At 54.4% G+C, this 14,260-nt stretch overlaps 1 protein-coding gene across 7 annotated transcripts; it reads left to right on the forward strand.

Moving 5' to 3' along the window:
* The first annotated feature begins 1,094 nt into the window (after positions 1-1,094).
* On the forward strand, positions 1,095-12,783 carry CMKLR1 (chemerin chemokine-like receptor 1). Of its 7 annotated transcripts, none has more exons than XM_064674934.1 (3): positions 1,095-1,454; positions 8,624-8,748; positions 9,214-12,783. In XM_064674934.1, exon 3 carries the CDS (start codon positions 9,270-9,272, stop codon positions 10,353-10,355), a length of 1,086 nt encoding a protein of 361 aa, XP_064531004.1. In that variant the 5' UTR covers positions 1,095-1,454; positions 8,624-8,748; positions 9,214-9,269; the 3' UTR covers positions 10,356-12,783. The 7 variants fall into 7 exon arrangements, with proteins under 7 accessions (XP_064531004.1, XP_064531002.1, XP_064531006.1 ...); XM_064674932.1 differs by having other exon boundaries at positions 1,095-1,442; XM_064674936.1 differs by lacking the exon at positions 1,095-1,454 and adding an exon at positions 1,463-3,212.
* Positions 12,784-14,260: the final 1,477 nt, after the last annotated feature.

The following is a 14,260-nucleotide window of genomic DNA, read 5'->3' on the forward strand; positions in this document are numbered from 1 at the left end:
TGCTCGGTCATTCCCAGCCCCACCACACCCTGCAGTGGTTTTGAGGAGCCCCCAGGTCCCAGCACGTTTCTCACCCCACACAAGGGGATGGTGCCACTCGAAGCTGCCTGGGATGAGCGTCCCTTTGTGGCACCCTTTGACTCAGGACACATCAAAGGTGATAACATGAATTTGTGGTTAATTCTCTCCCTTGCTGGCTGGATACAGGATGGTTTGTGGTCTTAATTAACCTTAATTAATCACCTGTAATATATGAACTTCCTTTCTGCTGGGGAGAGGGTTGAATTGGTTGGGGCAAGCCCAGGGCCAGTGTTGCTTGGGCCTGTGCTGGAGCAAATCCTGCCCCTTCTGCAAGTTGGGAGGGGATAAGATGGGGGTGTCACCCCCAAGCTTCCTTGTCTTTCCAAGGTGATGCCTTTGCACCCAAACCCTGCACTGGCTCTTATCCCACTGGGCTGAGCCTGGGACTGGGATGGCTGTAGCTGGAGAGTGCAGGGACTGCGTGGGGAGGCAAGGAATTTTCCCAGTGCCACATCAAATGTGGAGTTATCCAAACCTCCTGCTCGGTGTGGGTGGGGGCTATGCTGCTCAGTGCTCCCAAACTGGGGCCTGCCCCAGAAAACTTCTTGTTTGGGGCCAGGCTCCCCCTGAATCCCATCTCTGCATTCAGCCTTATCCATCCCTCCTGCCTGGGGCAACCCAGTGCCTCTCTCAGCCCACCCTGTGCCCCCAAAGGACTTTCCTTGCAGGTGTTACTGGGGCTGTGGGGGACCGAGCTGCCACCACAGAGCCCCCGCGGGCTGGGGGTGCTGCCTGGAAGCAGCTGCAGCATCCTGGTGCTAATGAAATCCATCGGGAAAGCAGCCCCTGAGCAGCAGCAGCAGCGTTTGGGAGCCAGATTTGCCGAGGGGAAGTGACTCAACGTCTTGGAAGGAGTTGGGGGCGGTGGGGGGGGCAGAGGACAGCGGTTGACCCAGGGTGGGGACAGCACGGGGGGGGGCTGGCAGCCACCTGCCTCTCGCTGGAGGAGCAGCATCCCCGTGGAGCGCTCTGTGCTCTGTTATCCCTCCTTAGGGCGGTGTGATCCCGGCCTGGGGGACGGGACAGGAAAGGAGGCCCCTTGGGAAGCAGTTGTTGCTTCCTCACGCTGGGCCGTGGCAGGATCCGGGCCAGCGTTCCCAGCTCCCGGCGTCACACCCTCTCCCAGCTGTTGCTCGCGGAGCATCCTGCTGCCAAGAAAACCCTGGTGATGGATGCAACCAGGACTCCTTCCCACTCCCCTCGCACTTAAAACCGGCGGGGAGCGGCCCCGTGCCTGCGCCTGATCCTGCCGCACCGGGATCCGCCTGGGAATGGGATCCTGCTGCCACCCTGGACACCTTGGGCATCCTGACCTCGTCCTACCCAACAGGGAACAGTGGGAGAGCCTGGCACCACACGAGGTATTTGGAAAGGTGATTGGAAGGCTTGTTGCGGGAATACTGGGAGCACTGGGGTGTGTTACTGGGGGGACTGGGTGTGTTACTGTGGAGTGGATGGGACAGGACCTGCAGCAGAGTGATGGGGAAGACTCAACCCTTGTGACTCCCCCAGCCCAGGACCACACTTCTGGTTTTTATTACTTTGGGAAGTGAGTGGCATTTTCCACTGTCATGGGGGCACTGCTCCCCCCGGGCAGAGGGGCTGCACCCCACTGGGGACCTGCCACAGATGCCACAAGTGTGGCACATCCCGCAGTGCTGCTGGCACTGGCACCCTATGGAGCTGCCGTCCCATCCCGGGGGTCCTGGGAGAGAGGGACCCCAGCGTGCCAGTCACAAGCTGCCCAGTTGGCACATCCCCCCTGGTGCAGACGTCTGGAGTTTTGGGTCTCTTCTCCTTTCCCCGCGCTGGCCCCACTGATCTGGCACATCAGCACTTTTCCTCCTGATTCAGCCTCAGGGATGTTGCGACACGGCCCCGTTGTGCAAAGTGGGCCCCGGCCCCAATTCCTCTTTTTCGGCTCCTGTGGGAGCTCAGCCACGTGCACGGGGGGTCCTTGTCCCCACCTGCACGGGACATGATGGCTGTGAGCTCCCACAGGGAATCGCTCTCCGCTGGCATCACCTGCTGATTCCGGGCCATGGCAGTTTTCACGCCCGGCTTTTTTTTCACAACCGGTTTTCTGGTTGTGCCAGCGGCTCTGAGGAAACTGGGATATCTCCCTTGTGTGTGTCTGAAATCAGAAATCTCATGGATATTTGTGGTGGGAGCAGGGGGTTGCTGTGGTTGAAGTGATGCTCTGGTGCAGGTGCACAGTGCCAGCTTTTGGTCCAGGCATTGGTATCTCCCTCTGGATGGGCTCTCCTGGCTCAGGGCAGGGATTTGTGTCCCTCCAGGCTCAGCCTGATCTGGGTCACCGGATGCACCGTGAGCGCCACCAGCAATTCCCACCTCCTCACAGGGTTCAGGTCAGGATGGCCCTTGGCTGGTGACCCTCTGCTTGGGGTCCCATTGCAAACCAGGACAGGCTGATTCATCACTGGGAACACGCTGCTGGATCCCACCTCAACCCAGCTGGACAAACAGCTGGGAACAGGCAGGACCTGGCGAGGCAAGGACACAGTCCCTGTTTTCCATGCATCCCAGGGATGGCTTTGGGTTACTCCACTCCTGCATGTGTGAGGCCAGGAGCATCTCAGGAGTGGGGAAGGGAGATGGGGGTCCTGGGGAACAGGGATGAGGGACATCCAGGGGTGGAGAAGCCCGAGGGGACCTTCTGGCTGTGCTCAGCAGGAGCAACAAAACCACAGTGAGGGATGGCCAAACCTTTCCTGAGGGGTCCCATGGGGCTTCCAAGCCACTGTGGGCAGCACAGGGTGGTGGATGGGACACGTCACCGAGGGCAGCCGCTGCCACATCCCCTCTTGTGTCCGGCTGAACCCATGGTCCGAATCCCACATCCTCCTGCAGAGCTTTGCTTCCCCCTTCCCAGGCTCTCTGTGCCGAGCTGGTTTATCCCACCAGCTGCATGTATTTTCCTCATCTTCCCATTCCCTGTGCATGTCCCCGGAATGAGAAGCTTCCACAATATCCCTGTCAGCTCCAGCTTGGACACCAACTGACCCAACCCTGGGGTCATTTCCATGCCAGCCCTAACGTGGGTATAGAAGCAGGGATGTCTAATCCAGCCTCCAGATGCTGAAAAATCCTTGGGGATTTATCCGTCTCAGGTAAACACCTCTGGATTTATATATGTATTAATTTCTTTATTTTTATAGGGATTTGGGAGGAGGGTTTTGCTGTAGATTTGCAACCAGTTGAGGTTTTTTGCTCCTCTGTTGTTATAAAGTGGATTTGGGATGGCACAGGATGGTGGGTGGTGAGGACCTCTGGGATCCCTGCTGTCCTCCACCCCAAACCCCATATTTTCCCTAATTTTCCATGAAATCCCCACCTCTTTTGGAGCTGGGCTTTGCAGCCTGTGGTGATAGAAACCCTTAATGGTGGGAAAACTGCATGGAAGGGAGAGGAGCTGGATGTGAATTTGGGGGGGTGATGTCCTTACAGTGTGGCAGTGTCACCTCAGTGGGGACAGGGAGAACAGGGGGGCTTTTCTTTCCCGTGCTGATCAGCATTCAGCTGGGAATGCCAAACACAGCTGCAAGGATGCTCCTGCGGATCCGGGGGGACTTTCTCACTCGAGGGGGCTGATTGTGCTGCCCCATCCGTCCCTCTCACAGTCACGTCTGTCCCCCAGCAGACTTATTTCCTTTTTCTTGCTTTCCTTGTTCTTTGTACCCTCCAAATCCAGAGTGATGTCCCCAAGGCTTTGTCCCCACGCAGCCATGATGAAGCCCAAGCCATGATCAGGGACATCCCTCCCTGGGCTGGTGGGATGTAGCAGGGAGGATGCTGCAAAAAAGGGAGTTTTATTGCTCTTTTTATTGCCTGAAAAGTGCCAGGAGAGCCTTGGATTATTAGAAAAAAAAAGAGAGGAGATGAAAGAACTTTTATTATCTTGGAAGTCAAGTCATCTTAAGCAGCTCAGAACCACAAACTGCCCTTTTCAAAGAAAATCTTTGCCTGTGTAGGTACAAACGCCCAAGATTTTCCCCTTTAATCCTCAAACCTCCCTAAGAACAGAATGGATGGAGCAAAAGGCTGGGATTTTAGTAACAGGGCGGCTATTAACAACACTTTGTGCCAGGGAAGGATACATTCCTTTGCCTGGATCCTGCTGGAGTTTCACCCTGGCAAGAGCCTTTCATGACCCGATTTTTGAGGTTAAACACCAGTTTCTGCCTGGACTGGGGTGTGTTCCCTATTGAGGTGACCCCATACCATGGCTGGGGGGTATCCATGGGATCCATCCCATCCCGAGCCGTCCCATCCCGCACAGCCCGGCCGGCGCTGCCCAGATAAACACTGACTCATGTTATTCTGTCCCACCCTGGGCACAGCAACTTTTTTAAGGCTGCCTTTTCCAGCTATTCCTTTTTTTCCTGTGCTGTTCACACGGGGCGGGGGATGAAGCCTTAGCTGAGATGTCTGGAGCAGCCGGGAATGCCGAAGGCTGCGAGTCCCGGCTCTGTGCTGGTGAAGCAGGATGTGTCTGAGTGCCGCGGATGCAGGTAGGGATCAGGCTTCCCACCACTCTCAGCCTTGGGGAAGAGCCCCGTGCCTCAGTTTCCCCCATGGGGACTGGCTGGGCCCCTCCCTTTGCACTGGAAACCCCCAGCTCATCAGGAGAGCTTCCAGCCTGGATCCTCACTGGCAGAAGCCTGTGCTCAACCTGCTGCTGCTTCTCCCATGGCATCCTGCATCCCTTTCAGCCTGTTGGAGCAGGACTGAGGGATCAGGGATGGTGGCAGGGCTGGGACCGTGGCCAGGAGCAGCTTTGGGCAGGCCAGGGCTCAGGGTCTTGCACTGGTGAAGTCTAAGCTCCCTTTTGATGGGCTGGTGGTGGATTTACACCCGGGAGTAAATCCCAGTTGGGGCTCCATCCTGGGCATCCCGGTGGGGAGTGGGATGCTGCACAGCATCATCCCTGCAGCAGCTGTTGCCATGGCAATTTCTGGCCAAAACAAGGGGGAGTTGGAGCTGGGTCCCCAGAGCTGCTTTCCCATTCCTTTTGGTGTCTTGCTCCATTGAGCCCTGGCAATTCCCGTGTGGGAGTGGGAGCTGGATCCCAGCAGGGAAGTCCCTCCCATGTAAGCCTGGGCTGGAAAAGTGTGGGTGCTGAAGGGATGGATGGGGGTGGCTCCAGGTGCCAGCCTGGGATGGGACCAGCATCCATCTTCCCTGTAGCATGAGATCTGGCCCATTGAATCCCTAGGGATGCTTGGAATCCAGACTGCAGGGTGGGACTCAAACTCAACCAGAGCAATCAGCCCCCATGAGACTGAGACCGGCATCCACATGTCCCCAGGGACATCCCTGCCCTCCAGGCACATCCAGGACTGTGCCAGGGCTCAGTGGGGGCCGGTATCAACAGGTTCAGGGGGACATAGAGATCCTGTTTTGCCCCGTGCCCTTCCCAAAACTCCTCAGCTGAGAGACCGCTTGTTCTCCCAAACATCTGTTGGCAATTCCCCTCTCCCGGGGAGTGGGGCTGTGCCGGGGCTGCGTGGGCAGCTCCTGTGCCTCTCACCCGCCGGAGGAAGTGGGTTGGGGTTTTCGGGTGTGCTGGGAGCTCGGAAGCCGCTGCTGGAAGGAGGGAGGGAAGTGCTCGAAGGAGAAACAGGCGGAGCAGCTGCACGGGAGGGGCGAGCAGAGCCCACCCTGACACCCACCTGCTTCCCAGGGGATTGTTCGTCCTGTCCCCGGGTGTCCCTTGCACCCCGCGGGTGCTGTGGGGGGACAAGCACCAACCCAGGGGCACCCCCAGTTTCCCCAGGGCTGCAGACTCGGCACAAGCAGGTCCCAGCCCGATTTCATTGCATGATGTGGATAAAAGTGTGATGCACTTTGACAGCTCAGGAAGGACTTGATGTGCTCAAAAGCTGCTCTGCTGGTTTGATTTGATTTGCTTCTACTTTTATTCCCGCAACCTGTACCGGTTCCTCCAGTAAAAAGTCTGGCCCGCGGGCACTGAGAGGGCAGGAGGCGGTGCTGGCAGCCTGCCCATCCCTGTAAATCCCGGTGCAGGGCTCTGGCACTGCCCGTGCCCGGTGGTCCCTCCTGCCAGGGTGCCGAGCATCCCCTGCCCTCCCTGTGTCCCTGGCAGGCGAATCCAGCTGAGCTCCCCCCGTTTCCCCACTCACATCCGTCTCCCGCCCGTCTGGGTTGGCCACGGAAGAGTTTTCGCCCAGAAAAGCTGGATTTGAACATTTTCTGCTGTTCTCTCCGCTTCCTGTTGCCTTCCCAAGAACAACATCCCTGACCTCATCCGCGGGATGCTGCCCATGTGCCGCCCGTCGGGAATCCCAGCCGGCGCCCCGGCTTGGGCTCGGCCTTCCCTGGGTACCAAGACAAATACAGCTGCGGGAATGTCGGACCAAGAGGCTATTTTGGGTAAATCCTGTGCTCATTTTTGTTGAGGTAGGAGGACACAGATGAATAGACTGAAGGGAGAACAGTGGTTTTGGCTCGAGCCGGGAATTTTCATCCCGCAGAGCAGCGATGAAACACTTGTAGTATTATGTGTTGTTTTTTTTTTTTTCCCCAGACTTTGGGTTTTTTTGCTGTGAGAAATGAGGAGGTTTCATGCAGCTGCCCTTTCCATTTTGGGGAGGATTTCAGGGAGGCAGGTGGGAATTTGCTGGATGATTTTCCAGTGGGTTTGGGCTCCCGGTGCCCATCCTGCCCCTGAGCTCTCCAGAGCCATCTGGAACATTCATGGTGGGGTTGGCAGCTGCCTGCCCGCTGCTGTGGGGTTTGGGATTGCTGCTTATGAGCCCTGGAGACAAACCCATCCTGTGCCAAATCCCATGGGGAAATAGAATCCTGATGTTCCTGTTGATCTCTGTCATCCTCATCCCAGCTGGGGACTGAGACCAACCTGATGCCCAACATGGCGGAGCAAAATGAATAGACAAGATAAATAATCTATTAAACAGAACTTTGGAATGTCTGAAAGTCTTCAGGCTCAGCAGTTAAAAATAATAATGAAAAGGAGATTTTGTGTTAAAAATATATAAGTGGTCACAGTGAGAAGAGGAGACTGTGAAGCCTAGAAATTGTTCCTGCCCACCTGGAGCAGGGGCTGAACGTGGGGTCTGGGTGACCCTGTGGTAGTGAGGGGTGGTGGTCCAGCCCTGGTCATCTCCCATCCCACAGGTGACACCGTGGTGGAACTGGGGGTGGGTGGCATTTTTGGAGGTTTCTCCACGGTGGTAGAGCAAGTTCTGGGAGCTTTGAGGCTCTCTGGGTGAGGGGTGGTGGGATGGGACAGGATAGGATGGCATGGGATGGGATGCAATGAAGTGGGGTGGGATGGGATGTGATGCAATGGGGTGTGGTGGGATGGGATGCAATGAAGTGGGACGGGATATGAGGCAATGGGGTGGGGTGGCATGGATGTGTGGTTCTGGGTTCTCCCACCTTTCTTTGGGAAGGTGATGACCTGAAAGCTGCCGTTCCATAAAGTAGCGACTCATTACCCAGGAACATTAACATTAAGAGTCAGTTCTGCTGATTCTGTTCCTTCCACCAGATCATCAACTTTAATTCATCTCTTGACCATCAAGGTTTTGCCAGGACAAGACCTCCTTCCAGCTCCAGCTAATTCCCAAACTTTGCACTAATACCTCATTTATTCTGGCCTCTTATCACCCCCTGGAGTTCAGCAAGCAGGGGGGTGATGGGGTGGGATTTAACCCCTTGGCCAGGAACTTTGCAGCAGCAATGGCAGGAAGGAACAGGAGGAAAAGCCCAGGGAGAAACAATAAGTTCCAACACAAACACCATGGGAATTTCAGAGCAGGGCTGGCGGGAGGGTGACGCTGAGGGGACTTTCGAGGTGAAATGCCTTGGGAACAGGGAGTGCCCCTGGGCGGGCAGAGCCACATCCCTCCTCCAGGACACATCCGGGTGCAATGGTCTGTGCTGGGGCTCACACAGATCCTGCTCCTTCTGCCAAGGCTTGCTCAGACTGGTGGCTTTTGGCTTTAGTTCACTGTGATGGTTCACAGGGGGTGGTTGAACCTGTTGAACAAGGGCTCCAAGTACCTGCTGGAGACTGGAGTCTGATGATGGCAAACGACACTGTTGGGTATCACAATTAACATTTGGATACACACAGGATACCAGTTTAATTGGAAAGATAACCATATGAGAGTCCAGGGTGCAAAATAGATAATGCAGGTAATGCACCTCATGCACATTTATGTCTTTATTTATAGTAACGTGGCTGTGGGGTTGATTGTCGGTTCTTTGTGAGCACCTACTGATGCTGCTCCTGTTTGGTGCTTGTACTGAGTGTACGGTACAGGACTTCTGTCCTAGGTTACTCCAAAAGCTGGTGAGAGGGGGATAGGACCCCAACTTCACCAGAGTGGTGGCGAGAAGGGTCCCCAGGCCAGCACAGCCCTCCCAGAGGAGGCTGCACAGGGTTAAATTGCAGCGGCTGAGTCTGTTTCCTCCCTTAATTCCACATTGGAGGGTTAATGGCCTTTGTTTGATCTTGGCTTTAATGTTACAGCTCCGTCCCTAGGCCTGTGTGGAGGGAGCTGCCTTTGTGCTGTGGGACACTGAACCACTGCCTCTTCCCCATCCTGCTGGAGCACGGCCACCACACCAGAGAGGAGAGGAGAGGGGAGGTGAGAGGTGAGACAGTGCTTGGCATTAATGGGGTAAATGGGGAGGCATCAATGGGGCAAATGGGGAGCTGCCTGCTGGATTTTCAGTCTAATTTACTGCGCACTCAGGAGAAAAAATACAGAAGAGCCATAACGTGTTGCAGATTGGAAGGTCTCAAAGCTGATAATGAGCTGTTAATAAGCGTTATCCTGGATTTTCCACTGGAAGTAGGCGGGTAATAGACATTTTTCTGCAGGATGAGGCTGCAGCCACATCCTGGTGGAGATGAGGGGGGCTGAATCATGTCCTGATGTCTCAGGGTCAGGGGGTGGGAACTTGGCGAGGAGCTGCAGGAACATCTTTCTCTGGGGCCAGTTGTGGGTTTCCCGTGGGATCCCCCCACACCTGTGTGCTCCCTGTCCCCTCTTGCCCCCATGTGTCGGGGGGCTGTGACCCTCCCACTGTGACTGACACCATGTGTTTGCCCAGCAGAGAAACATCACCGGCTGGAGATCCTGGGGCTGCCCAGGCCGTGATTTATCCAAATAATGGCCCTTTCCAATTTGTCCAATTTCTTGGATGATGTCGATAACTACAGTGACTACCAGGATTACATCTACGAGGACGTGACCAGTGTGTGGGTAGACCCGTCCCATGACCCGAAGGACATTGCAAGGATCCTCTCTGTCATCATCTACACCGTGTCCTGCGTGCTGGGCATCCTGGGCAACGGCCTTGTCATCGCCATCATCACCCTGAAGATGAAGAAATCAGTCAATGCTGTCTGGTTCCTCAACTTGGCCGTGGCCGACTTCCTCTTCAACATCTTCCTGCCCATAAACATCGCGTACACGGCCATGCGCTACAACTGGATCTTCGGCACGGTCATGTGCAAGCTCAACTCCTTCCTCCTCATCCTCAACATGTACACGAGCGTCCTGCTGCTCACCACCATCAGCTTCGACCGCTACATCTCGGTGGTTTTCCCCGTGTGGTCCCAAAACCACCGCTCGACCAACCTGGCGTATTTAGTGTGTTTGATCATCTGGACCATCGGCATCATCATGAGCTGCCCCTCCCTTGTCTTCCGAGACACGGCACAAACCCGAAATTCCGTGATTTGTTTCAGCAACTTCTCCCTCTCCAGGAACAAGTCTTACCAAGCCCTGGCACTGATGAGGCACCGCACAGTGAACATCACCAGGTTCCTCGGCGGGTACATCCTCCCCATAACCATCATCACTTTCTGCTACATCGCCATCGTCTTCAACCTGCGTCGGAACCGCCTGGCCAAGTCCAAAAAGCCCTTCAAGATCATCGTCACCATTATAGTCACCTTCTTCCTCTGCTGGAGTCCCTACCACCTGCTGAACCTGCTGGAGACAGAGCCGGGCATGGTCCCGCCCTCCGTGTTTGAGGTAGGCATCCCCATCACCACGGCCCTCGCTGCCTCCAACAGCTGCATGAACCCCGTGCTCTACGTCTTCATGGGCCAGGACTTCAAGAAGTTTAAGGTCACCATCCTTTCCAGGTTGGTGAATGCCCTCAGTGAGGAGACAGGCCACTCCAGCATCGTTCACAGGAGCTTCTCCAAGATCTCTTCCATGACTGAGAAGGAAACAACAGTGCTCTAAATTCAACCTGGTGCCTTCAGGGGGGACATAGTCCTCTGGTATTGGCCATGTCCTCCACTGGGATGCTGGCCTGGCCACCACTGTAGTGGTCCCTGATGTGGGACAAACATGGTCCAACACTGTCCTATAGTCTATTCCTTGACTGGCGTTGCTGCCTGGAGGCTAGAAGGGATTGGAGACCACCACTATGTGCACGTGGAGAAGACACAACCACCCTTAATCTTTGTCATTGCAAAGACTGTTGCACCAAACTATTTAAGGAAACACTTCAGGGTGTTCCTGTCTAACCTTTGCACTCTCTGACCTGGGAAAGGCATTCCTGGTGTTTCCAGAGACATTGTGATGGGGTGGGGGACATGTGTGGGAAGGCACCTCCCAAGATGTGTGGTGGGTGGGCACCACCACAGGTGACACCTGCTATGGCCAAACTGGGGACACTCCTCTCCTGTGTCTCTGTTTGGCTACTTGTGTTAAATCCTGAGGTATTTTGGTACAAGTGCAACGTGTTTGTAACTGTTGGGAGCACTTTGCACCCCAAGAGGCCCTGGGAAGTGTCCTCATACCAGCTTTGAATACCCCACCTCGATGAACTGGGAAGTCTCAAATGTCTCCTGAGTGATCCAGACCCAGGGGGTGGGGACTGGGCTCATGCACAGGGTCACTGATGTGGAAAACTGAGAAAAAAAAGAGGGAAAGATCAATGTGAAGTGTGTTTTGAACAACTCTCCCTTTGATGGGCACATTCCACACGGTACATTTTGCAGAGTGATTTGATGTTTGGGACCAGGAGTCCCAGTGATTCCTTGCAAAGGGCCTGATTGGCACCAGGGAATGGGTCCAGGGGCTGGGAATGAGCTCCTGCAAAGGACCTGCTCTCCTCTCCTGCATCCAGATGGCCCTGGGAACTGGCTCCACTGACGGCAGCTCCCTGGTGGGACTGATTGGTCCTATGGGATGATTTTCTCTCTTCCAACCAGGCAGCAAGCCCATCTTGGGAGACTCTGGGAGTCTCGTGGGAGACTCTGCTGCCACACACCAATCTCTGAGGTGAAGGGTGGGCTGAGCCACTGTCTCCATCCAATTTCACACACAGTTAATCTGGGAGCTCCTTCTCCATTAGGGCTTCTTGACTACGACACCGGTGTCACGCTTATTTATGTGCTGGTTTCTCCGTGTCACCCACAGCTTCTCTCTCCCAGGAAAGTAAGGAGCCCTGGGAGCTGGGTTTGGGCAGCCCCAGTGGCACCAGGAACATTTCAGGAGGTCCCCACAGGAGCTTTGCGCAGGGATTGACACGCTGGCAATTGAAAGTCTGCTCACAGGTGCCCACAAAGGCTGAAATATTTATTTATAGCATTTCTTGAAAATCAGAAAACAGAAAAAAACATGAAGAGGCAGCTCCCTGGCAGAGGCAGAGAGCTATTTACGGGCTCCTGGTGGCAGCAGATCGTGCCAGGCAGGTACAAACGGAACCACAAAGCCCCGGTAATTGAGCTGCCGCCCTGAGCTGCGGGAACGCTGCGGATCAGAGCGGATGCTGCAGCGGGAGCTGGATTTCAGAGGGATTATCAGGCATCCCCTCTGCCCTGGCACTGCCTCCCTGCTCTGCCTTGATCTGCATAACCTCGTTAGTGTGATGGGGAGAGGGGAACAGCCACACCATAGGAGCTGGATCTATCCTTCCCTGGGATGAGGCTGCCTGCAGCATCCGTGTCTTGGGACAGGGATCCTGATGGATCTGGTGTGTTTGGATGAGGTTTTGGTGCTGCTGATGGTGTGAGTTGTGCTGGGGCAAGTTTGTCCCCGAAGCCAGGGCAGAGGGGTGACCTCCTTCCCACCACTGTGGATCCAGTCTGCTAAAAGTGGGAGATTTATCCTGAAAATTAAGAATATCCTGCCTGAGCCCTGAAGGGAAACGCAACAGGGATGAGGTTTATAAAGGAAATTAATGGGAAATTAACATAAAATTAGTGACTTCAACAGTTGGATGCTGCTCTCACTACGCAGGGGGCTGTAGGACACGCAGCACCTGGCTCCAGGTGTTTCCATATCTCCTGGGAGCTGGGAATTAGCTGCTTCCCCAGGGAGCAATGCCACATTCTTGGCCCACACCGTGTCCTGTGGTCAAGCCCAGGGCTACTCCCAGCCCAAATCCACATGTTTTTTTCCCCTAAAACCAGTGCACAATCCATAACCATGGCAGATGCTGGAGCAGGGATGCTCCTCACTAATTTTGGTGGCTAGATTTTGCAAGCCCATCTATTATTCCTGCAAACAGCTTTCCAAAAAAAACAGTGACTTGGTACTTAACCTGGGGTTAAATCATCACTATAATGACAGCTTGGGAATCCCAAGTTTCCCAAATGTTTGAGTTCATCCTTGTAGTTGTTTACTTATTTAATAAAAGAACCTGTTTTCCATACAAATACCCTGGTATGTGCTGAAGATCATTACATGGAGTGGGAAGGATCCCAGGGTTTTCCACTGAGCAGTCACTTCCCAGTGTGCATTCCTGATCCCTGCTATTGAATTTGGAATTGTCAAAGTGGTCAGGAGCAGAGGGGTTGCAGGGCTGGGGCTTGAGCGACCGAGATGGGAGTGTGGTGCTCTGAGCCTCTTGGATGGGAAATGTCCCAAAGATGTTCTCCGGGGAATTCCCACTTTAATTTGTCCCTGAAAAGACCAAATGGCTCTTTAGGGGAAAAAAACCCGTGTCTGTGTGTAAAAAGCAGCTGGAAGAGCATAATTTCCCCGTGTCCACATGTGGATCCCTGTTGGATCACATCCAGAAAATGCTCTGTTATTCCAAATTGAACAAGGAATCATTAGTGCCACTGCTGAGTTGGTCCCTGTGTGGGATCTGTCTGTGGGATCTCCCGCCATCCCCCCCAGCAGGGGCTGCTTCTCCATCACCTCCTGTACCCCATGACCCCTCAACTCCCACTCCCCCCAGTCCTTGAGGCTGTTTTGGGGGGACAGGGAAGCAGGGAAGGGGTTGGTTCCTGCTTCCCAATGGGCTCCAGGTGCTCCATCCCAGCATCCACCAGACACCAGCATTGCTGCTCCATCCCCTCCTGCTGCTGGTTCTCCCCATGCTGGCAGGGTTTGGGGTGAGGATGGGGAGAAAAAAGGGAAAAATGCACTGAGTTTTTGCAGCTGGACCCTGTAACCTCCCAGATTTTGAAGAAGCCAGGAAATAACGATAAATCCCCAGGGAATATAAGTGATTCCTGTTCCCGTGTCACCCACTGATCACAGCAAACAGATCACAAAGAGAACATTAAAAATGTATATATATATATATGTAAACAGGATAAAAATATCCCTCCTAAAACTTCAGCAGCTCAAGCCCCTTCAGCCAGGTTTTTTCTTCCCTTTTTGGCAGAGTGGCAAAGAAAAGCAGCTCAATATTATCCCAGTCCCTCTGATATTGCCTAAATCCTGCAGGAGCAGGAATCTCACAGGGTGCTGGAGATGTATCCTGTCAGCTTTTCCATTTTTTTCTTTGCAGTGCTGGTTATTTTGTTCATGGAGGGGAGGGGGCTCAAGTTGCCGTGTTGGTGAGGGGAAGGTCCAATATATTAAACAGGATCCTTGGATGCATCCCAGTGACCCTGGTCCCCCTGGGCAGCTCAGAGGGAGATGTCCTTAGCTATGAATTAATGAAGTCCTCTACGAATTAACGAAGTGCTCTTGATTAGTGACAGCAGGAGGTTAATGACCAGCTCCAGGGGGACGTGCACAAACTGGAATTAACATCCAGGGGCTCAGTGGGGGCTGCAGCTCCAGGGCTGGTGTCCCAGCTCTGTGCTGGCCTGAGTGTGACCACCCAGCCCCTTTGGGGGCTGAAATTGGTGAAATTGGTAATTAGGGGTGCAGAGGGTTTAGTATCTCAGAGTTTAGGG

The sequence above is a fragment of the Pseudopipra pipra genome, chromosome 18 (assembly GCF_036250125.1).
Source record: "Pseudopipra pipra isolate bDixPip1 chromosome 18, bDixPip1.hap1, whole genome shotgun sequence".
NCBI classification, from domain to species: domain Eukaryota; kingdom Metazoa; phylum Chordata; class Aves; order Passeriformes; family Pipridae; genus Pseudopipra; species Pseudopipra pipra.

Coding starts and splice junctions, on each gene's coding strand:
- CMKLR1 (XM_064674934.1), top strand. CDS start 9,270: ATGGCCCTTTCCAATTTGTCCAATTTCTTGGATGATGTCGATAACTAC.